The 26561-nt window shown below is 35.9% G+C and overlaps 4 protein-coding genes across 8 annotated transcripts; 3 read left to right on the forward strand and 1 right to left on the reverse strand.

The window, feature by feature from the left end:
* The first annotated feature begins 57 nt into the window (after positions 1-57).
* On the forward strand, positions 58-1616 carry LOC119068598. The gene is made up of 2 exons (XM_037172253.1): positions 58-205; positions 1042-1616. The coding sequence occupies exon 2, from the start codon at positions 1084-1086 to the stop codon at positions 1498-1500; it is 417 nt and encodes a 138-aa protein (XP_037028148.1). The 5' UTR covers positions 58-205; positions 1042-1083; the 3' UTR covers positions 1501-1616.
* LOC119068567 (28S rRNA (cytosine-C(5))-methyltransferase) lies at positions 292-4115 on the forward strand. Of its 4 annotated transcripts, none has more exons than XM_037172210.1 (6): positions 292-578; positions 726-996; positions 1642-1910; positions 2058-2286; positions 2360-3447; positions 3544-4115. In XM_037172210.1, exons 1-6 carry the CDS (start codon positions 453-455, stop codon positions 4093-4095), a joined length of 2535 nt encoding a protein of 844 aa, XP_037028105.1. In that variant the 5' UTR covers positions 292-452; the 3' UTR covers positions 4096-4115. The 4 variants fall into 4 exon arrangements, with proteins under 4 accessions (XP_037028105.1, XP_037028104.1, XP_037028106.1 ...); XM_037172209.1 differs by having other exon boundaries at positions 2360-3264; positions 3361-4115; XM_037172211.1 differs by having other exon boundaries at positions 2360-3234; positions 3508-4115.
* Positions 4116-6446: 2331 nt separating this feature from the next.
* Positions 6447-22302, reverse strand: LOC119068564 (kinesin heavy chain). Its single transcript, XM_037172193.1, has 9 exons — positions 21939-22302; positions 17636-17807; positions 15878-17553; positions 15558-15811; positions 15383-15484; positions 10152-10269; positions 9740-10079; positions 9584-9667; positions 6447-9508 (listed from the first exon to the last, which is right to left on the reverse strand). The coding sequence occupies exons 1-9, from the start codon at positions 22083-22085 to the stop codon at positions 9495-9497; spliced, it is 2907 nt and encodes a 968-aa protein (XP_037028088.1). The 5' UTR covers positions 22086-22302; the 3' UTR covers positions 6447-9494.
* A 1131-nt stretch (positions 22303-23433) lies between these two features.
* LOC119068574 (brahma-associated protein of 60 kDa) lies at positions 23434-25353 on the forward strand. Of its 2 annotated transcripts, none has more exons than XM_037172219.1 (4): positions 23434-23681; positions 23756-23943; positions 24010-25054; positions 25123-25353. In XM_037172219.1, exons 1-4 carry the CDS (start codon positions 23565-23567, stop codon positions 25276-25278), a joined length of 1506 nt encoding a protein of 501 aa, XP_037028114.1. In that variant the 5' UTR covers positions 23434-23564; the 3' UTR covers positions 25279-25353. The 2 variants fall into 2 exon arrangements, with proteins under 2 accessions (XP_037028114.1, XP_037028115.1); XM_037172220.1 differs by having other exon boundaries at positions 23435-23681; positions 23759-23943.
* The last annotated feature ends 1208 nt before the right edge of the window (positions 25354-26561 follow it).

Raw genomic sequence — 26561 nt, forward strand, 5'->3', positions numbered from 1 at the left:
TTTTTCTGAGTCCTCGCGCCTCAAAAGTCAACGCATTCATCCATGATTTCAATAGACAAATAAAAATGTTCAAGTTGAGATTTTACTTGGGAAGGGAGACATTATAATCAAAATTTCGTTTCCGCCACACCACGAGAAATACGTTTTACTCCCGATCAGCTATATAAATTGCATTTAAATTGGTGGAAGATTTTCAGGATTTTTGGTAAGCGTGACTTGGAGATGGATTCCAATTTTTCTTTTTTGGCCTTTTTGACACATACTTGATGTACTTGATGAAGTTAATGGAGTTGGATTCTGTGTATCTGTCACATCACGAGGATATTCTTTCTAACACTTTTCCCCGTGTATTCAATTTGCATTATTTATCCAAAAACTTGATAGAAATCGAGATCACCTGAAAAACCAATTTTATTGAACGATACACAATTAAAACATGAACGTTTGAGACGATGGAAGAAAAGTTTATTCACTCGATTAAAGTTCCGAATCAGTACAAGAAGGCAGCCAAATTGTTGAAGCAAACATTCGAATCCGGTCAATCTGTAAAAGGGCAGATATTTGAACAGAAACACGTGGTATACATTCAATCTCTATTCCCGTTTTCATTTTATTTCTTTTATTATATTCTTCTGCAATAACAATGACGCCTGGCCGGGTCACACAAGATGCTATTTTAATATTCGCTAAACTCTGGCTACCGTTTCTCTTTTCTCTTCCACCAGATAACGAATCGATTGTATGCATTAATTGCAAAGATATCGAAAAACAAGCCGAAGCTTGATTTGCTTATTGAAAAAAGTTCGATTTTACGAAATGAACCGCGCTTGGATCAGTACATGTGTTTGGTTCTAATGACCGAACTTTTGTTTGGAGCCCAAAAGTTGAATGGCCAATCGAAACCGGTCCAATGCGTACTGGGATACGAATCTAAATTCCAAGATATTTTGAAAGACATCAACAGTGATCCTGCCAATAGCACCCTACAGTCCATAGGTACTAAACCATTGAATTATTTCCTTGTTTTTCTTTACATTTCAGAGTTGTTGAAAGAGCAAAAGTCGAAGAGTTTCTCTGAAGAAAATGGGCAAAAATAAGAAAGCAAATACGGTCCCGGAAACGGAACCAACCAAAGTCGATCATCAGTATTCAGTTTCACCTGCTGCGAAGGTGGATTATTCCATTCCAGTTCATTCAAGACAGGCAGCCTTTTCACTGCTCTATCTGTTTCTGTACAGCGTAATGATGTTCACACTACCGTTCGGTGCATTTTTCGGAGTTCGGCATGTCTTGGCTGACCGATTTAATATAGTTGGATTCCCGAACACCTGCTACTCGGTGCTTTCGGCTGTGATTGTCGTTAATTTTATTATTGTATTGTACGCGTATAAGGGCTACCACGAGACCGAGTACGACTCTGACGGGAATGCAATTGTTGAAGAAACATCGAAAGCAGGCCAACCAAAGAAAAAGCAAGAACTGAACAAAAAAACGGAATAATTTTATCTCGAAGCCCTTGGGTCTAGCCGGCGGTGTACATAATTGTAGTTCCGACTATATTTTGTAATGAAAAATTTGTCCGAAATAAACGACATGATCAATACCAAGTTGACTAATTTTTGCAATTTCTGTTCGTTCCAGACGTTGTTAAGCCTCGATATGTTCGCGTCAATACAAATATCTTGTCACGTGCCGAAGCCCTTGAACTGTTTGTTAAAGATGGATGGAATGAAATCGCTGGCGAGTTCACCGACTACGACAAATTTCTGGATGTGGTACGAAATTTGGGCGACTCTGATTTTGTGTCCGACATGCACGTGAAGAACCTGTTTGTCTTTCCGGCTAATAGCAAAAAATATTGGGCCAAATATGCGTCCGGTGATGAGAAGACATTCATTTTACAAGACAAGGTGAGAAGTGTTCTTCATTCCATTATAAATCATTTGGCATCGGTCCTCGTTGAAATGAAAGTGAATTCAAATCATTCTCAATGCATGAAACACTTCGAAACGCTTCTTTCTGCCATAACCCATTCTGATCCTAACGCATATCAACAGGCTAGCTGTCTTCCAGTTACACTATTAGATCCACCGAAAGGTAGCACTGTCCTAGATATGTGTGCTGCGCCTGGAATGAAAACTACTCATTTGGCTGCCCACATACGTAACAAAGGTAAAATCTATGCAGTCGAGCGGGATGAGCGACGGTACAAAACGTTATCAGAATTCGTTGATGGCACTAAAAGCTCCTCAGTCAGTGCAATACACCTCGATGCACTGCTACTAGGTACTACTGTCGCACTTTATGAACGAGTAACAGTGCAGCACTGATCCGTATTTTCGTTTTTTTTTTTTCACAGAAGATGATTTCGTTCCGAATGTCGAATACATTCTAGTCGATCCATCGTGTTCGGGATCCGGTATGACAAATCGCCTCTTCGTCAGCGCTGAAAAAGATCCCGATCGTTTGGGTAATTTAACCGGTCTACAGAGCCGAATGCTGTCGCATGCAATGAGAGCTTTCACCAAAGCTAAGAAAATCGTTTATTCAACATGTTCTATCCATCCCGAAGAGAACGAAAAGGTGGTTCAGGAATGTCTGGAAATGTGTCCGGATTGGAAGCTCATCAAACCGATTGAATTTGCTGAACAGTGGAAGCATTTTGGTAGTCCGAAATTCAAACACATCGGTAAAAAGTGCGTCTACGCTAAATCGGAAATTGATCTGACCGATGGATTTTTTGTTGCAATTTTCGAGCGAGAAATCGATCCGTCGATTTCCATACAGCCATATAGTAGAGACAATGCCTTTCTGGAGCGAATCAGTTTTAATATAAAACGGAAGTATCCGACTGAAACCACGACGAATCTTGAAAAGAACGAGACGATTAGTCAGGAAACTGTTGATCTTACATTTGATGAGGGTCCTAATGGAACTGTTACCGAAAACGGGAAGAAGAAAAAGAAAAAAAGTAAGGATGATGAGGTCGTTGATGAAGTAAACAAAATTAAGCAGGAGCTGACCGATGTGGATGCAACAATAAACCGAAAAACAGAGAACGGCACTGAATTGGAAGAGGAAATGGTGACACATAAAACGGAAAGAGAAGAAAATTCTGATGCTGGGAAACGCAAGAAGAAAAAACAAAAAGTTGATCAAGAGGCCGAACTACTCGCACGCGTTAGAGTTAAAACGGAAACTGAAGAAACATCTGATGCTAAGAAACGCAAGAAGGAGAAAGGAACCGTCGACAAAGAGGCCGAATTACCCACGCCAGCCATTGTTAAAACAGAAACTGAAGAAGAATCTGATGCTAAGAAATGCAAGAAGAAAAAACGATCCGTCGACGAAGCTGCTGAGCTACTCACGCCAGTCACAGTTAAAACGGAAACCGAAGAAAAATCTGATGCTGGGAAACGCAAAGTCGACGAGGATTCCGAATTGTTTACGCACGTTACAGTAAAAACGGAAACAGAAGAAATTTCTAATGTTAAGAAAAGCAAGAAGAAAAAACGAACCGTCGACGAAGCGGTCGAAGTACTCACGCCCGTCACAGTTAAAACGGAAACAGAAGAAAATTCTGTTGCTGGGAAACGCAAGAAGAAAAAGCGGAAAATCGACGATGAGGCCGAATTTCTTGCAGCCGTTACAGTTAAAACGGAAACTGAAGAAAAATCTGCTGCTGGGAAACCTGACGAAGAGGCCGAGATGTTTACGCCTGCTACAATCAAAACGGAAGCTGAAGAACATTCTGATGCTGGGAAACGCAAGAAGAAAAAGCGAAAAGTCGACGATGAGGCCGAATTGATCACGTCCGTTGCAGTTAAAACGGAAACTGAAGAAAAACCTGATGTTGAGAAGCGCAAGAAGAAAAAACGAACAGTCGACGATGAGACCCCCACTCCTTTCATTGATGAATCAATCAACTTCTCAGAAAAAGTGAAAACGAAAAAGAAGCGGGACATCTCTCACACAGAAATTGCTTTGAATGTAAAGGTAGAAGAAGCTAATGATGTGATTCCCGATGTTATAACTACTGTTGCAACAGGCTCCGATTCAATCAAAACGACAAAGAAGAAGTCAAAAAATAAATAAAATTCTCGTCAATTTTTTTAATTTTCAAAATTTTTGTTTGTTTTACGGAGAAGAAACCGATGCAGTTAATCTTAGGAATTTTCTAAGCAGAAGGTAAGAGAATGGAGAATTGGAAGTATTCAACGATTTGTTAGTTCGAAACGAAAAAGGCAAGTGACTTAAACCAACAGCTGCAGCGAAGTTGTTCCCCGTATATCATGTCTCATGAAAAAATATTCAATGGCTCCCGACGAAGCATTAGGTAAGTGCACACTAAATGTGACGGAATGAATAGTAACTAAAACTCTCCTTGGTACAAAATATTTATGTTGAAGCTTATACAGCTAACTGTTATACAACGGCAGTTTCCAAAAATCCATGTAAAACTCCTGTACTCGTACGGTTATAAATAGTTATTTATGCAACTCTAGATCATAATGTTCGAAAACTGCGAACTTTAGATCGCTCTGTTGCATAAAACGTTATATGAATCTCGGTGCGAAGTACTTGATTAGGCTCACGATTCGTATTACACATCTAGAGCCTAATAAAGTACTTCGCACTCGATGTCATAAATAACTATTATGCTATTATGCAACAAGTTGCGAAATGAAGTTGTTTTTGTCTGTAATTTATTTAATTTCTTCAATATCTGTCCTGTCTTGAATTCTCGATTACGAGGTTGTTAAAGCTGCCGGAGTGCAAAATAGAATTTCACAGGACAATTTATTAGAAGTAAGAAACCAAACAAAAATATTCACGGTTTATCACAGACTTAGGTATTTACAACTGAAGCGGAGCGCCACTAAAGGTATGAAGCCGGTACACCTGAAAGTCCGGTGACAACACTGAAAAAGGGTTACGTAATTCATGAACAAAAAAACTAAACGGAAGAATCCAAATTTACTGCTTGCATTCGCAAAATTTCTGGTGAAGTGCTACACGTATTTGTGGCTACACGTTAGAAAGAATGTTGTCCGTTGTCCCTTACTTTTGCTGATAGAATTGTAAGCTTGTGTGAGTTGACCACTAACATTGAAAGTTCGGAGTACATGCTCTGGGTGATCATAACAGACAAGTCCGACATTAGTGCAACATGACAATGATTTTAAATAATTATTTCTTGAGTTATTGCCGAAAAAGTGACCTCTGACATACCTTCACTTTGTTGTCATTGTAAATTATCATCGTAGCTTTTAACGGTAACAACGTCATACCTATCCTCTACCATCCTTTACCAGTGGTGGCTCTGTATAATGCTATGATATTGAACGCTTTACACAGAAAATAAAAAGAAATTCGAAAAAATAAAGGCTACGTATTGTACAGAATTGAGAGATGAATCTAACAAGCTATCACTCATTCTAATCAGAGATCATTTGTTCCCTAAGTTAATCAAATCACCTGAAATTTTCACTCTTATAGCCGACGAATTTTTCGCTTTTGATCCGAAACTGTTCATTCCCCACGGTGAGCTTGAAATTTTTTTTATTCGACCTCTCGTGGACATGAAATGTTTTTAGTGGTTTTTGTAGAGGGCGGCACCACGAAGACTTTCCTTCATTAAAGATGTTTGTTGGTAGTCATGAATGTCATGATTGGTATCGCTGTAAAGCTTAGACCTCAGGCTAAGCAGTTACTATATTTTTGTGATCAAACAAGTCACCAGTAGGGTCCAAACCGTCTTCGAAGCTTCCCGCAGGTCCCGAAAAAACGAAAAATCGATCTAATTAAAAAATTTCCCATCGAAATATTTTCTTGTTATGTTATTCTTACTCGTGGTGCCGCCCTTTACAAAAACCCCTAAAACATTTCATGTCCAAGAGAGGTCGAATAAAAAATGTCAAGCTCACCGTGTCCCGGATAGTGACACCAACGTTGATATAGTCGTATCTCCAGAAGATTTCACTTGATATTTCGAAATGGAAACGGAAATTGACAAAGTGTGATGGAAACTAAACTTAGAGGAAACTTTCGGGCTTTCTACCTAAAGATGATGGAAAATGTACTCTTTGATTCGCAACGGGTTTTTCGGAACAGCCGGTCGCCAATAATTAAAAGAGGTTTGCCCTCGGCGAAAATTAACCTTTTCACCGGGAGCTATGATACTGCGATCACACTCTATTTCCATCAGCGAGAGGGGAAGGACGACACGTGATTTATGGTTTGTATAAATTAATAAAAAATGGGTGGGAACTGCATTTTTTTAAATAAATTTATTTTTTTATTATTTTCAGATTTCTATAGCAACAGTGCACAGTTTTTTTTAATTCATTTTTATTTGTATATTTGCATTAGACTTTAAATACTAAAAAAAGGGAAGAAAAAAATAAATAAAATAAAATGTGCAGTTAAAAATAATAATTTTTTTCTTTCAATATTTTTTGTTGTCGTTCGTGTAAATCAGGACTAATAACTTAAAAATTAATTAATTTTTGTTTTTAATTTAATGATTCATTCCATTTCACATAAATAAAAAAAAAGTTTTTTTTTTCTTTCTTTCTCTTCTCCAATTTGTTACAAAAGAAATCTTTACAGCGTTGAAATTTCTTAGAAGGAGAAAAAAAATACTATTGATCTTCGAATCAAAACATTCTCAACGTTTCATTGATTCAATTGGACAAGTACATCATGGGCTTTTAATTATATAATTCATTATTCCTCCAGGAACTTAATTCATTTCTGACAATAAATTTTCTCATCTTGTTTTATTGTAATAGTCGGCCTCCCTGAGGTTGCTGTGTAAATATTAAAGCAAAAAGAAAAGAAAAAAAACATTGAAATACAGAGGGATGCTATAAATATTTTGTCTGTTAATCTTTTCTCGTTATTTTTTTTTTAAATTAATTCCATTATACTTTGTTGTGTCCGTACATTAGTATGTACTACCCACCCACGGTACTTCAATTTTGTTTTCATTTTTATGTGTCAAGAAAGATTTTCGTTCGAAATTGATTGCAATCGATTAATTTTAGGAAAAATCGTCGATATCGTTTTCAGAAGACAATTTCTGGATAAATCGAACTCAAAATGCTATCGTAGTCTTAAAAAAAATTTTATATAAAAATATCACTAATTACTTAGCCATTAGTTCGGAAAATACAAAATACGTTGGAAATCAAATACTTCACAAACAATAAAAATCAAAAAACAAAAAATAGGAAAACCAAAGACACGATTTTCATTCCAAATATAAGAAAACGTCTAGAAAAAGTCAATAAATGCCGAAAACTGGATGCTTAGCCATAGAGATGGCTTCATTTTAAAATTGTTTTAAGATTTTTCAATGTATACAGGCGTAAATTATAGGGTGGCATTGAAGTGATTTTTCATGTTTTATGAACTATAATCACCTGGGCTTATTGTTGGAGTTATCATTGACAATCACCTAAATCTGCCTACCGAAAATTTACTGAAAATTACCGAAAACATTTTTCGGTGAATTTCGGGTAATGCAGCAAATGTTTGGTAAAATTAGGGTACATTTCAGTAAATTCAATAACTATAGATCAAGGTATTCGTTCCATGAAATATAGAGTGAAATCTCGATGTCACTGGATTCTCTAAAATCCTGGTCTCAATTTCCTTTCTCACTGGCCTATATTACTTCCCTCACACCTTTTTAGAGACTGTCCATTAACAAGGAGTCTTGCGCGCACTATATTTTACGAATGAACAATATTCATTGAACATAAATTGTCAACACAAATTATTGAGCATAAAACAACTTGGAACTTATTCTGAAATAAATGTGGACGGTTAATTAAAGCGACTGCACATAATAAAAAAGGGTTTAGTCACCAAACAAAACGCTCGATCAATAAATGCTCGTGGCTCAAGCCTTCACTTATTAAATTAATGAGTTTTGGCTGATCACTGTAGAACATTACTTCATCTCAGTTCCCTTCAATTATACCTTAAAATCGGTTGAGCAGTGACATAAGTGGACCACTGAATATACTTTCAATTTAAGTTTGAGGTCCTAGATAATCAAAACAAAATATGAAAATTATATCGATTTTCAACTAATTCTGACCAGTCATATAAAAGAAAAGTGATTTTCAATTATTTCAGTATGTACTTGGAAATGTTTAAAATATGACTGAGGTATGCAAAGAACTGATCGAATTGAAGATGTTAGAGATGTTCGAAACACAATGTGTAAATGGTCAATTATATGAAGTGTTGAATAAAGCAATTAGGGGAGGTTACAAATATCCTATTTTTGTGCAGATGCAAGACTCGAAATCTGGCGTAATTCAGAAGAAAAACAATTTCCAATGAAATAACAAAAGAATTATTGGTAAATCTTTTGTTATGTCCACTGGAAATTGTTTTTTTTTATCAAAATTACGGCAGAAATGTTGTCCTATATCTGAACAAGTATTTTGGATCTGAGAGGTTGAAAGATGTGTTTCAGCCGTTGACTGTCAAAGAATTTTTTTTCTGTTTCTGTCGACCACAACCAGGGACTACTTTTAGGAAATTGATATTCTGAATTTGCTGAAATTTTCCAAAATTTGCTAGAGTTTGCCATTGGTAAATTTGGGAACAAAGGCCGTGTCACAACCAAGACCCCATTAAAACCGGACCAACAATTTTTTTTCTTGTGAAAAGCGAATTAAATTGATTTTTGTTTTGTTGTTGATTATTATAAAAAATAGAACTCTGTCCACTATAAATATTTACTAACTTTTACATGGATGTTTTCTTGCCAACATTCTCTTTGTTAATGTTCGTACAAAAAATCATAAAAATGTTTTTTGTTTCCTCTCTCGTTCCTTCCTCTTTCCTTTTCGTTTACTATAATCAAATTATATTTTGTTTCAAAGATTGAAAAGTGCCTTGTAGCGCCTTCACGTTTATTTCATTCTCAAATACTATATTTTTATACTCCAAAAAGCAGACATTTCATAAATAATTTTCTTTTTACATTTTTCTCTGTGTATAAAAAAATGAAATGAAAAATGCGAGGAAAATGCCACACCAAGAAAAAGCTTTAATTTATTGTTGTTGGGTTTTTGTTGTTGCTGCGGCTGCGGCTGCAACGCGTAATACAAATTTAACGTCACTCTAGCACGTAGGATTTTTTTTTCATTGACAATTACATAATTTGTTTGTTTGTTGTTGTTTTCTTTACGATCTTATGAAACAATAAATATTCATTTGTTTTTAGACAAGCTACAGTAAGCATTTTTGTTTGTTATATTTAAGAGAATAATTTTTACCATTTTTTTCGTTTCTCTTTGTTAATTTTTCTTTTAATTTTTTTTTTTATTTGAAAATGGGAATTTGTTGTTGCTGTTGTCGCATTTAAAATGTTTTTTCTTTCATTTACATTTAATTTGAAAATTGGCTTTAAATAAAATGGTTCGTTTTTTGATGGTTCACTGGTTCTCTGGGGGTAAAAATTCGTCAATTCAACTCTCGCTTTCTGAATAACACAAAAAAGAAGAATCCATTTCAGTCATTGTAAATCTACGTCAAAATCCAAATCCTTAAAACTTACCTCTCGGTTTCGGAGTCAATGGAACTCCGCCGCCACCACGAATACCACTTGCAATATGTCCTTGACCAGCTCGAATCGGTTTAGCTGTATAAGCGCAAACAAATCATTTTCAATCTTATCCATTCACCAAAACGACGAAAAAATCCGAATACTCACCGATCTGCGGCTGTGGACCACGGCGAGCCAAATTCTTTTGACGTACAGCCTCCTTGATCCGATCCACCTCGTATTGGTATCGTTTACGATCACGCATAGCACCTTCTTTTGCCTCTTTCAGTGCCGTTTCCAATGCCTTTACACGATCCATTGTGGTTCGCAATCGTTTCTCCAATTTGGGCAATTCACAACGTAGATCGGCATTATCACGGACAAGTTGTTTGTGCACCTTCGTTAATTGCTCCAAATTATTTTCCAAAAATGAAATTTTCTGCTTCTGTGCCAACGAGCCGCCATCGTCTTCAGCTTCTTCGGAGTTAATGGATTTCTTGATGCGTGCCTATGGTGGATTTTTAAACGAAATTGTTTTTTATCCGTTTACCGTTAGAGTTTAATTGTAAAGTTGAATTACTTGTAGGTCTTGCACAAACAATTTCCGTAAGTTGTGTAGTGTCTGCAATTCCTTGGCTACGGTGTCTTCTAATCCCTTAAGATCCTTACGCGCTTGTTCACGATTTTCGTTCAATTGACTGTAAAATGGAGGAACAGATTAAAGTTTTGTCGTCGAAGCCGAGTCGATTTCCATTTTTCGTTCAATCTCCAGCAATCAATATTAAACATTCAGAGAGAAAGGGGCGTCAAACAATAAAGAGACGACACACTTACCCAATTCACCAATAGTTAGTTTTATCGAGGAAAATCCGAAAGGTGAGTTATTTCAATCAAAGTTATATACTGCCTCAGCAAGGAACTGTTAATCATAATACCATTGTCCTATCTTGGCGCTTCTAAATAATTTTTTTAGAGTCCCCATACGATCACTAAGCGGAAAACGGCTACGAACTAACTTTTTGTACACCTTGTACTAGTGCCTGTAATTGCGAAAATATTTTCACGAATTTTCTCAAATTTTCGCGATTTTCTCAAATTTTCACAAAAAAACTTTTTGCGAAAATTCACGAAAATCTGAGAAAATTCGTGAAAATATTTTCGCTAATATAGGTGCTGCATGGTACAACTGAACTAAGAAATTGTTCCCTCTGTAGGGAAGTGTATTCTCCATTAAACTTTTCAATAGAGGAAGACTTCTCTTTTTTCATTGAAAAGATCATTAGATTAGTGTTCCATAACAGTCCAAAGAGTCATTAGCTGTTTTATTTCGAACAAAAATTTGTTGTTCTTCGTTATGACTGATCACGAACGAACGAAAAATTGAGATCTTGTAACTAAATAGGATCTCGTAATATACGGTACTGTATACGTTACTAGTTACCTCAGTTATTAGATCTCAATATTTAGCCTTAGTGACATACAATTAGAAATAGTTTGATGCGTGCAATTTTCTGGTCCAGCTGATCCACACATCTTATCGACTTGTGGTATTTTTTCCTTCGAGTCACAAAATATTGTCTTTGGTAGCCAAACAAATTTTTTGTCAAAATATTTCGCCTACGCCTACGAAAATTCGTCAAAGTTTTGTATAAGAGCGTATTAGTGTTAGAGCGACGATGATTCACTCTAACCAACACGCACTCATGGGAAACTTCCAAGAATTTTCGTAGGCGTAAAATGGATCGAAAAATTTTGAAACAAATTTGGTTCGAAGTCTGCTACCATAGACAATATTTTGTGACGCTCTAAACTAGAAAAAAATACCTCAAGTCGATAAGAAGTACCCTAGCCCACAAGTAAAGGACATTTTTTAGCTTGTACTTTGATAGTTTACAATGAAATGAGTGTTTGTGGAATAGCTGGTAAATTCAGCTGAATCCAAAAAAATACACAAATCAAACTGTTTCCGACTGTAACGTCCCCTTTGTGTGTTCTTTACAATTTTACTATTCTAACTCGGCTATCAAATTGAAAATATTTCGAATGGCAAAAAAAAAAGATATTTGTTGAATAAGAGAACATGTGTATTGCTTTCAATATATATTTCGCTAAAATTCTAAATTACTTTTGATTACATGTACAATAATTTACATTATTTTTAGTATTTCAATTTACAACATCTCACTTTGTCAAAATATATAATTTTTTTCTCTCTCTTTTTTTGCTTTTTTGTATTAATTTATTTTGTTGTTTTTTTGTTTGTTTTTTTTTCTTCATTTTTTTTTTATTGTTTCCAAGCAATTAAGCTAAAAATTGTAAATTTAACTAACTTTGTTCTTATTATTGTGACTTTCTTCGATTAAAAGCTCGGAATAGATCACGTCCCTAATACCGCCTGAATTACCGTCATTCCTGTTTTTACCAGAATTAGAAACATATTTTTAAGAAAATATTTTCTTGAACTTCGGCACGAATTTACCGAAATCAATTTTCATGAAAATCTACAAAAATCAAGGTTCAAGAAAATCGAAGAAAATATTTTCTCAAAAATATGCTCTTGGCCTGTTATATTTTTTAACCTGAGGTTTCCAATTATTTCAGGTTAATCTTGAATCTGACTCGAACTTTTTATTTGGAATTTTAATTGCAGTCAGAGGCAAAGAAATTTTAGCATGAATTTACTTCAGCTGTTTTTCAGCTGATGCACACATAAAATCACTTGTTTATACGGTTGAATCTGCTACGCATGGTAGTGGTAAAACCGTATAAACACTTTTGATTGTTTGTGTGGACTAGCTGAAAAACAGTTGAATAAAAATCGTACTGACATTTCACTGCCTCTAACTGTAAAAATTATGAAAGTATTCCGAAAAATTCTGAAAAAGTTCCGAAATATTCGGAATTTTTTCGGAATTAATTGGATTTTCAAAGTTAAAATTCCTTATAATAGGCTCTGTTTCAAGGTTAAGTTCATGAAAACGTGACCTATTCCGAGCTTTTCCTTCAATGAAAAAAAAATTGTTTCAAAAATCGAAGATTTGTTTCGTTTTTCATCAGTAAATTGTTTTTGTTATAAAATTAGCTTTTACGTTCATTTTAAGACAGTCAATTTTGTAATTGAAATTAGTAAACGAAAAAAATTGTTAAATCAACAGTGGATTGATTTGATGAATGAAATTAACGAAAGAAAAAAACTAAATTGCCAGGACTATTTATCAAAAACATAAAAAAAACAACAACAACAACAACAAAAACTAAAATAAAATTATGAAAACAAAAATGAGGAGAAAAAAAAACTATTAATCCAAAATGATCGCGATTCTCTGGCAAAAAGAAAAATTGTGTGAGAGTTTAACTTTTGCACATTTAGACGCGTGTGTGTTACATTTTCAGTCAACATAAAATATACAAAAATTCTTTCCCTACACATGTTCTCTTCTCTTCAATTTGATATTTTGTTCTTTTATATTTTGTTTGTTTGCTTAAACCAGTCATATGGTAATATGGAAACCGTCTATAATTTATATATTCTTTGTCGAAAAAGAAGACGAAAAATTCTTATTACAAATATATAAAAAAGACAAATCATAAAACCTATGCGCTGTTTTAGGTAGGCGGGGCTTAGTTCATCGATATTTTTAAGATATGTGGAATAGCGATCATTCAACCTTTCTGTCATTGAAATTTAGGAGAAATTATATAAAAAGTAAAATGAAAAGGCAATTCAAATAAAGCAACCAAACAAACAACTAAATGTAGTAACGCACTTAAACATTCCATCATCGGTGATTTCATACCAATTACCATGTGTACCCATTCATTGTAAATACTTTTTTAGGGTCATCTATTACCATAATTCTGATATATTTTATCATTTCGAACATGTAACAGCCTAACAATTGTAGGAGTATAAGCAACAGGAGTGGTCTGACATATTCATAATATACGACAGAAGTCGATACCTTTGCTGGCACTTAACAAATCGCGTTCGTTATTTTTAAATTGAATTCAGAATGTTTGATTTTGTTTTAAACATTCAAATGTGATCAAGGGCAAATTCAATCTAAAAATTGAAGAAAAAAAAAATGTCAACCTGAGACAAGAACCAAAACAATCAATGTTATGATTCTAAACAAGGCGCAGACAATCTTGAAAATTATTAGTCGAATTTCTTTAATCGATTCTCGATTTTTACATACACGAAATATAACTTTCGACATTCGCTAACGATTTCGTTCCTAAGTTCGACAGAGGTAAAATTCTGCTGACATTCACAATCATTGTTAACATTGACAATTATTGATGAAAATGCATAACATGCAGTATGGATGAATCGAACGGAACGTCACAAAATGATCAAGTCATTTTGTGGCTGTCTATGAAAAAAAACTCTTTTCTCCACACAGTGACGAAAAGTAAGACTTTCGTTGGCCTTTTGAGAAAAAATCGGTGATAAATCAAATGCCTAAACAAGCATTTATCACTCTGTTGCATAAATAACAAATTTCGAAGTTTAAAAATTTGACAATTTCTTCGACTTTAAAGCTTCCTTGAAAGTCAATAACGAGCGACTGAAAGCTTTCTGACTTGGTGGAAATTGAAGACAATTGACGACAATTTAGGATTTTTGAACATTTATAGATAATGACTTTTAGGCTGAAAAAGCAAATTTCGGATCGAAATGTTTCGGAGAAAGAGATGGGTAAAGCTTTCAATATCTCTATATAACAACTCATTCGAACAACTCTACGAAATAAATAAAATTTGAATGAAGCTCTGAAAACCAAGCCAATGAAAGAGAAATCATCTGTGTTTCTACACAACGATGCTAAAGGACCTAACACTTCCTACAAAATCGAATATCGATGACAAAATGAATTGAACGAAAGAAAAAAAATTAAAAAAATTAAAGATTTGTAAGTTACACAAAATATCACAGCATTATGTCGAATCGAATTTGTAGATCGAAATCCGATGCGAAAAGCATAAAAAAGCATCCAAAACAAAACTATGTGGTGCCGGGTCAATATTTTTTGGAAAATCGATTTCTTGAATCTACCAAAATTGATTCTTGAACGTCCTGAAAGTCTGACGAGATTTAGTGTTTCGCAATCTCGCTCTGATTGATCAATTCAAGAAATGGGCAGTAAATTCAAGGAAAAGATTTCCCGAAAAATGGACCCCGATGTTTGTGTGTTTCAAGGATTGATATAGTTGGTACGAGGTGCGTATTTGTATTCGTTTTTCTTTGATCAATCGATTTTTGTACGCTTGTTTTGTCATCCGCGTTCGTTCGTTTCAATTAATAAAAAGGACCGACAAGCGTGTTCATCGCTCTATACCTCTCTACAACACAGGTAACGGTAAATTGCTTATTCCATTGTTTCTTCTCATTGCTTTTACAAAACGATTAAATACTGCGGACAGCGATGCGTAAGTAACACCATCGTCAGCGATAACAGTAAATGTAATTGAAGCGTTGGCAGTGCAAGCGGTATTGTCGTTAATAGTGTTGATAACAGACTCTTGTTGCCAGCATCACTTTTACAAGAAACTTGACGCTCTCTGTTTGGTGCACACGACACACAATCGTCATTGAAATTCGAATTGCCGTAGCATTGAGCGGATGCGTTGAACAGATTTTTACGAATTTTTGTGATATTTTGTTCGTCAACATCGAAATCATCGATCAATAGATTTGTGTTTGGGGTTTTCTTGGGCGACAAACAGTTTATGATGCGCTCTTGTTGTTTGTTATTGATTGGAGATTTCAGAACGAAATTTGATAATTTATGGTTATTTGGTACTGACGTGAGTTCCTGCAACTTCGATGACTTGGCTGTCTCCTCCTGGCGTAGTCTTTCATAGTCGGCAGCCATTTGCTGGTGAGTGAGTGTGAGTTTTTGATTGACGCTGTAAATTTAGAGGGGGACAAAGAAAGGATTAACAAAATACTGTCTTGTAAACTATGCCAACGGTCACTTACTCTTTCAACTCATTAATAGCTTCTTGTTTTTCCGAAATCTCATCTCTGAGCTCTGCGACCTGTTTAGTATGAGCCCCTCGAAGTTCATCCATTTGACCATCGAACATTGATCGAAGTTGTTCCGCCTTTTCTTTCTCTTCAGCATTGACAGCAGACACATGCTCGGCCGCTTTCAATTTAGCACACTCCTCGCGCAACGAATCAATGTTTTCTTCCAGAGTCCGTTTCTTATTTTCTGACTCCCGCATCGATTCCTACGAAACAAAATGGAAATTACTCGACATTGAATTTAAAGCACAAAATAAATGCGGCGCACTCACCTGTAGCGATTTCATACGGGCTTCATGCTGTGAAATCAGTAGCCGGCACTCACTTAAGTCACGTTCGTATTCGGAAACCTTTTTGTTTGAATCAGTTTGATGAGATTCGAGATTATGACATCGCTGTGCCAAGTTTTTCGCTTCCGACTTCATTTTGCTGATGAACAGACGAGCAACGGTAAATTCTTCCTCCACTTTGCCAGTTGTCACGTCTGTGGCGTTGATCTTAATATCGGTATTACTGTCTGTGCTCAGAGCCTGTCCCACATCATTTAGATCGCGCAACAAATTGCTTAGCATTTCGTTGATGCGTTTCTTTTGGTGGGCCGACATATCTTTCAGCTGTTGCAATTCGGATGAGGTGGTGTTGAGTAGGGTCTCTTTCTGAATTAATTCTTCGGAAATGTTTTCCATCTCTTTGTTTTTCGTTTCAATTTCATGACTTTTTTGGTCATAATTGACGGCAAGTTCTTCAAGAGCCTGTAGCACTTCTTTGACCTCTTCCTTAGCGCTCTCGTTCTCTTGTTGGATTCGGGTCATTTCTGCTTGCAAATTTTCGTAATCTCGACGAGCGTTTGCTATCAGCTCCTCTTGATCCATGATTTGATCCTTCAACTTCTCCACGTACTGCGATTGTTGATTGATTTCCTCATCCTTTTCATCCAACTGTTGATACAAACGCTCCCGTTCGCTTTCCAAACGGGCACGTTCATCGGCACTAATCGATCCAATCATAGTTAGACTACTTGGTGTTGCTGGTACTGGTGCTGCTGCTGCTTCGACGGTACCTTCTAAGTTGGGTGTACTAGCCTCCATAATATCTTGTAGATTAGCTTGTTCTTCGACGCTAACAGTTTCACCAGCTCTCCATCTAGCCAGTTCAGCTTCCAGTTTCTCCACTTTACCCTTAAGTCGAGCACTCTTTTCTTTTTCCCTTTCGTAACGTCGTTTCCATTCCTCTGCTGTAAGCTCTTCATTGACACAAACAACATTTTTCACAGTCTTCGCTCTTTTACCGAAATCAAGTGTTGACTTCGTTTCCGATTCATTAAAACTAGCCGGCGAACAGCAGATCACAATCGTTGTCCTCGCATTACCACCAAGTGACTCTTGTAAGATTCTTGTCAATTTCGAGTCACGATACGGAATGTGCGATTTGTTTCCATCAGCTAACGCTGAAATGACATTACCCAAGGCCGACAACGATTTGTTAATATTTTTAGCTTCATCCAGCACAGACCCTTCAGCACCAGTTTTCGACACCTTTTCCGAACCGGCCAAATCGACCAAATACAATTTGCCCGACAATTTTTTCTGGTTCTCTAGATTCTCCTGTTTCACATTAATCAGAAACACCGAATGTGAACGCGACGAATGTTCGTTCATGTTTGTGACTGCAACGTGACGATTTGATTTGCCCTCTTCGATGACCTCAAATACCTCTTCGGGACTCGATACGAACCGTTCGGTAGCCCCTTTCACGTAAGGCACACGATTTTTGTCTTCATGAACACTTAAATTGATTTTAGTTACGTCCAGCAAATCTCTGATTTTGTCCATATAGATCTCGTAGTATGAGACTTTTATATGAAATTCAAGATTCACTTCCATGCTATAAATGTGGTTGAAAATATCATTGACGATGCGAGGTATTATGCCTTGTTTCGTGGGATCGCCTGGACGAAGATTGGAAGAAGGAAAGAAAAACCATTTTTATTGACATGACTCACTACACAAGTGGTTCAGCATTGTCTTTACCTATGACACCTTCCATTGTATGTGTTTTACCCGACGATGTTTGTCCATATGCAAATATTGTACCATTGTATCCGGCGAGCACATCACTAACAATTGACTTGGCGGCTTCATTGTACACTTTTTCTTGTGATGCATTTGGTTTGAATACTTTGTCGAATAAATAAACTTTGCCCTGAAAAAGTAAAGAACGCCGGTTGAGTTCACTTGTCATGCAGCATTAATTCAAGAAATTGACTAAAAATAACTCCGCAAAAACCAAAACTCGTACAATTTATTGTGGCCCTGACTGTATGAAAATCAGTTGTGGGTCTTTTCTGCTCAAAACATTTTTTTTTAATTTTACCGGTGAAAGTCTCAACAGCTACGATAAGCCAAACCAAATAATTTTGCTTACAAACCATAAAATTGAAATATATTTTTAATGGATTAACTAAAAGGCGTTTGTGTGTTGTTTTTACTTCGAATAAGATAAATAAACCTGTCGTTTATTTCATTGTTTTTTTTTTAATGTTATTCTTGTACTTCTTTTTGATACACCCAGCCATTATCTAGTTCGACAAACAAACGAGTAGGTTTGAAACGAAATTGAATTAAAATTAACTTGGCAATTAATTAAAGAAAAACTTGCAATGCCTTATCCTGGGTGATAAGAATGACGGTATTATACCCGCAATGTATAATAAATTTCCACATAAAAGTAATTATTCGTAAGTTAAACACAACGAATGCATAGACTTCTAAAATATATAGTAATGGAAATCAACTACGCTACTTCTTTTGACCCACATACAATAGGCATAAAATAGCAAAAACTGCAGTAAATCATAAACAAATCTATTATGAAGTTATCCGTTTAATTGATACTGTTCAATGAAAATTCATAACGTGGCTTACAGTTTTGCTGTAATTTAAAACGACCCCTTGTCGTTTACAGCCAGGGCTTATTATTGGTAAATTCATTTAGCAAATTTACTGAAATTTACCAAAATTTATCGAAAAATATTGAAAATTAGCAAAAATTTAACGAATTTGATTTTCGGTAAATTTAGTAAATCTTGGTAAATTTTGACAAATTTCAATAAATGAATTTACCAGAAACAGACCCTGCCTGTAGCAGAATTTATCGTGAAACATAAACGAAATAAAATATTTTTGTTTTTGGTTTATATTAAAAGGAGTAAAAGTTGTGAATAAAAATGTATTGGTAATATGCTTGGCCGTCTGTAAATGGGAAAGAATATAACAAATGTTTTTGGTTCGGCTTCAATAAACTTCTTCTCTGTGGGTATATGGTATAAAAAGAGTATCAGAGCTAAACGGTACTATCATACGAACATATATATGATAGTTGCATCGAACTCCATGCGAATATATTCTGATTCAGTAGGAAAAGAACCATTGCTCACAAACCAATTTCGAAAAATTTCGCTGAAATTCTTTGATTCAAGAAATGAATGGGTTTCGATTACAGAGGAGAAATAACCTCGACGAGGAGAGACCACATTTTCGGTGACGACCAATCGAACCAATCAAAACCGTTTGATTTCTAAAATCTATCTTCTTAGATCGACTTTGAACATATTCCCTTAATCTATTAAAAATATATTGCGCATCTTGTGTGTATCTGTATAATTTCGTAATGTGTTTGGCCCGTAAACCGTAAAGCCTTGACGTCTTATGGGGGAGACAGGGAGCGCTTGAATGTAAACAATCATTCATTTCAGAATCAAGGGATTTTATGTGACCATACACGCTCACGCCAGACAAACATTGTAATTATACGAATTATCGCAAACAAATTGAAGCGAGTATACGTTGTTGGTATAAGGACACTATAAAGTAATTACATAAGAGATGTGACGATTTGTTTGGGGTGTGAACTATTTTTGACTTTGGCATGAAATGCTTTCATTTTATCGATTTGGAAAACATTCCACAAAGTTTTCAGTCAATGGTCATTTGCTTAGGTATAAATCGTATTCTCTTTTAGAAAATGGAAAAACTTGGAAATAGAAATCGGTAGCATTATGGAAATGGTATATTCAATAAGTTTTTCTTCTTGTTTTTTGTTTAAAAAGATATATCGCTTCGTATATTGATTGCCAGATCATGCGCATATTCCATAAACGACTACAGTTACAAAAAAAAAAATTTATATTGCTGTAGCTTTCAAAACAGTAATACCTACATTGTTTAGGTATACATGAAACATGCAACCGAAGCCGAACTGAGTATAAAGTGTATTGTAAAAATAATAATTGTATTAGAACTTATACTTCGAAAATACCTATTACCCAAATCGATTCGTTGCCTCTTTTTTTATTTCAAATAATTTTTTGCCACCGGCCATTCCTCGAAATAATTACACTTCAGCAAGAAGTCAAAGTGTATAATAGAATTTTGCAGATGAGCTTAATAGATTATAGTGAGATTTGTTTATAAAAAAAACACATTCTCAACACGTTCCTTTGTGAGGTGTTGTACGAAGGAAGGAGAAAGAGAGAGGGACGGATATAAAAAAAAACTTTTCGCTTCATTATAAATTAACATAAAAAAAAGAATGTTCATATGAAGGCATTAAAACCGAAAGAAGTACGATCGCGATGATAAATTACATCAATTAAATTGAAGGAATAATTAATCATTAAAAAAAACAGTTGTCGTAATAATCGTTATATATACTCGTGCGTTGTATGTATAATAAACTCTTATGAAATAATTAGATTTATTGACACAATTAACCAAAAATACAATGTCCATTAATGAGCAACAGGACGAACAGGCTGTAGAGAAAAATCTATTTCATCTGAATCCTTCATGTTTCCACGAAACATTTCCTTTCAGCGACAATCATTTACTAACATTTTTTACGATTTGCATATTACCTAACACAGTTCGCGAAACTAATATTTGTTTTCACATATCATTTGCATTGTAATTGATTGCAGGTTATTGCAACAGATAGATCGATATAGAAACTAGCGTAGCATTTAGACCAAAAAAAAGAAGATAATTTTGCTTGATCAATTATTCATAAACATAAACATCGCTGTTCGTTCGCTCATTACGCTCATTTGGATTACGTTTCAATATTTTGAATCAATTACGCTAAATCGATTTGTAATTTTCTTAATGATGATCCTTAATTTAACATTATACGTCACCGCGTACTTATGATGTTGTGAGGTATCCCAGGTATCATTGAATTGAGTATATGAAAATGGAGCATGTACATAAAAATGCAAAAACAATTCCCATAAATGCAAATTGCACATTTTGTCCCGAGGCTGTCCCTATCCCAGAAGTCGTACAACGGTCTCCCAAGGTGATGATAACCGTTGCGACTTTCGGTAGCTTTACGGTGCTCTAATGAATTGAATCATTCGGATGACATTGATCAACCGAAAACGACACTAAGGTACTTAATTATAACAACAAAAGCTTTTGAGGAAGGAAAAAACCGTCATCACTGCATCGAACCCCTTAACTACGGATGAATGCTTAATAAAAAGTCAACATGTTCATATTGTCCACGATGCGTTTGAATGTTCCAAAATTAGATGTACTACGCATAGATTTTTCCATTGAAAATTCAAAGTTTTTTCAATGGAAATTTATTTTCTCGAAACGTCGGTGAATCGAAAATACTATGGTGACTCTCTGTCAACTAATTTCCTTTGGAGAAGTGATAATTTTTCGCATCGTTAGAATGGAAAGCATACAAGAAAGAATGCATCGTGTCATGCGAGAGTATCTATAACTTTTACGAATCAAATCTCTTTTCCTTTTGATTAAAACCAAGTTCTAAAGGCACTGGATGGTGTGTGGTCTCATGCAGGGACGTGTTATCAAACAATTATAATAAAATACAGAAATTTACCTACACCAACTCTTACACAATACCTTTTAGTTCCTTGACATCTAAGTCACCGTATCGAATAACAGTCAATAAAAATGAGTTTGATAGTTCAACGTTTTTTAGTCGAATTTGTTCAACGAATTCAATCTGAATTTACGGATTAGCGTGTCATTTGGTTCATTCAAGTCATATTTCTACGAAAAGGGCAATTTGAAAATGTCAACTTGAACTTTTACACTAAATTTTCGACAAAAAAAATTGATATACATAAGTATAGCTATAACATATAGCGATGAGTCACCCTGTCTGCGCACACCAATACAAAAAAAATGAAAAAAAAAACTCCCGAAACTCTAAAAAAAATTTGTTGTCGTCATTTTCTCTAGGTTTACTTCTGTGGTAATCTTATCAATTAAACTTCTCACATTATCCGTTGACACTTACCGCTATTGAAATGCAATTTTCCTCCTGATTGTTGGGAAATTTAACAATAAATTTCGAGCCAGCCTTCTCCTCACTGTCATTGAGTGGCCGAAAACGACACACCACCTTTATACTGTCCTCGGCTGGAATTTCACGCTCGGCAGACATTTTATTCGATTATTGCACTATTTTCTGCCAATATTTCACACAAAATTCTTAACACACAAATAGGCAATCACAATTTTGACCATGAATACAGAACTGAAGAAAATTTGTTAGTTTTTCCTCACACACGGTCTGTTCGCACAACTACAAATCACAAGTAGTAGCCATCTTTTGACATCGACCCAATATTGTGTCGTTGATTTTCGGATACTACTCGGGACAGCCGTCTTTTAAAAGATCATATCATAATACAATATTCCACGCCAGCACTTTTTGTCAGCAATTTTTCGGTGGTAAATTTGAGTTCCGTCCTGAATGTGACAACGCGATGATTAGTTATCCATGTATCTGCACCCAAAAAAAAATTCTACGTTTCAATCGCCCAAAAACATTTAAAACGTACAGTTAATGTCAGTCAGGTAATGACGTTTTGATTTTTTTTTTTAAATAGATGCAGCTTAATTGATGATTCGTAATGATGATACAATCATATCACATCATCTGCTTTTATGGTTTTTGATGAGAAAACAAGCAAAAAAAAAAGTTTGCACTGGATTTGATCTCGGCACCTCTTACTTGCCAGGCTCAGACGTACTAGCTGAACTAACGGGCTGCTGAGAAGAGTGAATGTAATTTCGAACAGCTTATAATGTACGCTTGAAAAGCAAAGTGAACCATTGATTGGGCCAGTAACATGGTTGTGTTTTTTTAGTTTCAGTTTCTAATTATCAAAATGTTTGTAGATTTTTTTAAATTTTATTAAAGTTTTATTCTGCAATTGCATTTTTCCCAACTAATCAAACATATAATTACCGATCGAGGTCGGCCAAATCTATAAAAAAGAACGTTTATATTGATAACTGACATGACACTATGAACCGTTTTGGCAGTCTTCCGCCAGCAAATAGTTTTTACTTAACAAATCTAAGCATTGGCATATACAGTGTCACCTGATAATGCTGTGGGCTACTCATATGTTATCGCCAACAAACTACACCAGTAAATGATAAGCTCTTTCTAATGCTGTCTTATATAGAAAAACTTATGTCAAGACAAATGAAGTAAAAGAGTTTGCATCATCAATCATCATCTTGAAAATACTTCAATTAAAAGAAGTAATAGATTTGATAACTATATGCTTGCCGTCTGCGGCAGAACGTAAAGTTGTATGTTTACAAGAAGAATATTGTATGATATAGGTTCAAGGACTGTGTAGCTGTAGTCTAATTATTCGCTCACGGAAACGATGTCTTTTTGATAGCGCATTTTTTTCAAGTTTGTGCTGAAATTAAGTGTGCTGAATATCAAACTGTCATTGCATATTGCATGTGTGTATTATCTGTATACATCATATACACACATATTAACTGTCAATTGCTGTCGTGACGCCATTTTCGCGTCATTTTATATTTATTCCATCTTTTTACACAATTTTATCATCAATTTAGACGAAAGCGTGAATTTTAAATTTAACAGAGGACAATGTCGCAACGTTTTCCGCCTGCTGCCGGTGCATCTGGGCCAGGAACGCCGCAACGATACCAGTCGCCTCAACCGCGTCCGTATTCATCGGGTCCGTCCGGTGGACCTCCTTTTCCAGTGAGTTGACCGGATTTTTTTGTCGTACTTGGAATTTAGTTTCGCTAAATTATAATCCTAATCATTTGATAAAGCAGCAACAGCGTGGCTTTACGCCGCCACCAATGGGATCGGGACCTCGTCCAACTGATGGCCCACCGGGAATGCATCAGCGTCCACAACCACCGTTCGGTAACATGCGTGGCAATTCAATGCCGAGTACACCATCGGGAAAGCGTCCACAAGATTCTCGGGGATCGATCAGTTCTGTGCCGCCGAAAAGGTTTGCTAACAATTTTCATCTGAAATATACGTTGACCACACCAATTCAACGAACTGTTTCTTTCAGCGAATACTCGGCGAAGAAAAAGAAGAAATTGGCAGACAAAATTTTGCCACAGAAAGTGCGTGATTTAGTGCCAGAATCTCAGGCATATATGGACCTCTTGGCCTTTGAACGGAAACTGGACGCAACGATTATGCGAAAACGTTTAGACATTCAAGAAGCCTTGAAGCGACCAATGAAACAGAAACGTAAATTGCGTATTTTCATCTCAAACACTTTCTATCCGAGCAAGGAGCCGGCAGAAGGAACTGATGCAGCAGCAGAAGGTACTGTTGCTTCCTGGGAGTTGCGTGTCGAAGGGCGTTTACTCGAAGATACTAAAAGTGATCCAAACAAAATCAAGAGGAAGTTCTCCAGTTTCTTCAAATCGCTGGTCATTGAATTGGATAAGGACTTGTATGGCCCGGACAATCATTTAGTCGAATGGCATCGTACACATACTACGCAAGAAACGGATGGATTTCAGGTGAAACGACCTGGCGACCGCAACGTTCGTTGTACGATATTGTTATTGCTAGACTATCAGCCGCTGCAATTCAAATTGGATCCTCGTTTAGCTAGGCTGCTCGGCGTGCATACGCAAACCAGACCGGTAATCATTTCAGCGTTGTGGCAATACATAAAAACGCATAAATTACAAGACGCACACGAACGGGAGTACATCAATTGCGACAAATATTTGGAGCAGATATTCGGTTGTCCTCGAATGAAATTTGCAGAAATTCCACAGCGCTTAAATCCTCTGCTGCATCCACCGGATCCAATCGTTATCAATCACATAATTTCGGTGGAAGGTGGTGCCGAGAGTAAGCAAACGGCTTGTTATGACATTGATGTCGAGGTGGATGATACGCTGAAGAATCAAATGAACAATTTCCTGTTGAGCACTGCTAGTCAACAGGAGATCCAAGGTTTGGACTCGAAAATCCACGAAACGGTCGATACTATCAATCAGTTGAAAACGAACCGGGAATTCTTTTTGAGTTTTGCCAAGGAACCACAAACATTCATTCATCGGTGGATTGTCAGCCAGACCAGGGATTTGAAGGTAGAAATGACGAAAAAAAAATCGAGTTGGGACTTCCGTGACGATATATGGAATTTTTTTATTTTCAGACAATGACGGATGTGGTCGGGAATCCGGAGGAAGAACGTCGAGCCGAATTCTACTATCAGCCATGGACACAGGAAGCCGTTTCGCGATATTTCTTTACGAAAGTCAACCAAAAACGAGCTGAATTAGAGCAAGCTCTGGGTATACGAAACTCTTAATCCTTCTTTTCTGGGTTGTTGTGCATAGAACCATAAGTTGAAATTAATTTTACAATAAAATGATCTTCGAATTCATTTTTGGTTTTACAACTCTAACACGACGTAGATTTGAAGTATGGCTACTGTGAACAGTTTCAGTGGAACATGAAAGTTGAACTTGAAGTACCACGTAGTGTTACTAGATCTCCCCTTGGACCTCTTCAAGCTATTGATGTCAGCGCTGAACAGCAATATAGTGCATCTGATGTTCGGGTTCACCTGAACAAGAATTTAAGTTTTCAGGTTCGACCTGATTCTGAGATGATTCAACCCAAACCTGACTCCCACCTGAATTTTAAATTTCGTGTTCAGCCCAAATCTAACTCGAACTTGAATTTTTTATTTCTGGTTTGATCTGGACCCGAAATTTTCAGGTATATCAGAATCCGGTTCGGGTTACCCGAAATTGTTGGTGTAGAAATTTCGGTTTAAAATAAATGAGAAAAATTTCGGGTTACCGGAACCGGATTCTGATCTACCTGAAAATTTCGGGTTCTGTAGTATGTGTCTACAGAATTAATCAGCTGAATTAGGAAATAGGTGATATAATTAGAGAATTTTAACTAGGTACCATAGGTACCAAAAAGCCACATACAAACTTTTTTCTTCATCATCTCCAGGTGGCCCATAGGTACCAAAAAACCACATACAAACTTTTTTCTTCATCATTTCCAGGTGGCGAAAAATCAAAATTTGAAAATTTTCGAGTAGCCGATTTTTTCCCATTCTAAAAACTACCACGACCAGGTTGTACATTTTTTCAACCTTAAAACGGCATTTTATCTTTCTTTGAGGTCCACTCTAACATATAAAAAAGAAAAAAATTGAAAAAGTTTGCTGGCCGAGTTATTGTGAGTCATCAAGTTTCGCCGAAGTCCGATTTTCCACAATGTTCAATATGAAGAAAAAACGTTTTTTTTGGCCGAATTATTTATAAACTTGTCTTGCGATAGCTCATTGGAAAGGTATTTCCATAGCGGAAGCAGAAATAGAAACATTACCGGAAATAAATTTAAATTATTTTGAGTTATACCTGTAACAAAGCCTAAAAACAGGCTAAATTTATTGCTGTCTATGATAATGTATGTACAGCATTGCACAGTATCAGATGCTAATGTCAGCTCTTTGCGCAGCGACAATCATGCTTCGGTTAAATATTCACCCCAAAATGCCGACAGGGCATAGTCTGGTCGGAAGAATTCAGAAGCATTAAAAAGCATTGACGACAGCATTGACTTTGTGCC

The sequence above is a fragment of the Bradysia coprophila genome (assembly GCF_014529535.1).
Source record: "Bradysia coprophila strain Holo2 chromosome X unlocalized genomic scaffold, BU_Bcop_v1 contig_20, whole genome shotgun sequence".
Lineage (NCBI taxonomy): Eukaryota > Metazoa > Arthropoda > Insecta > Diptera > Sciaridae > Bradysia > Bradysia coprophila.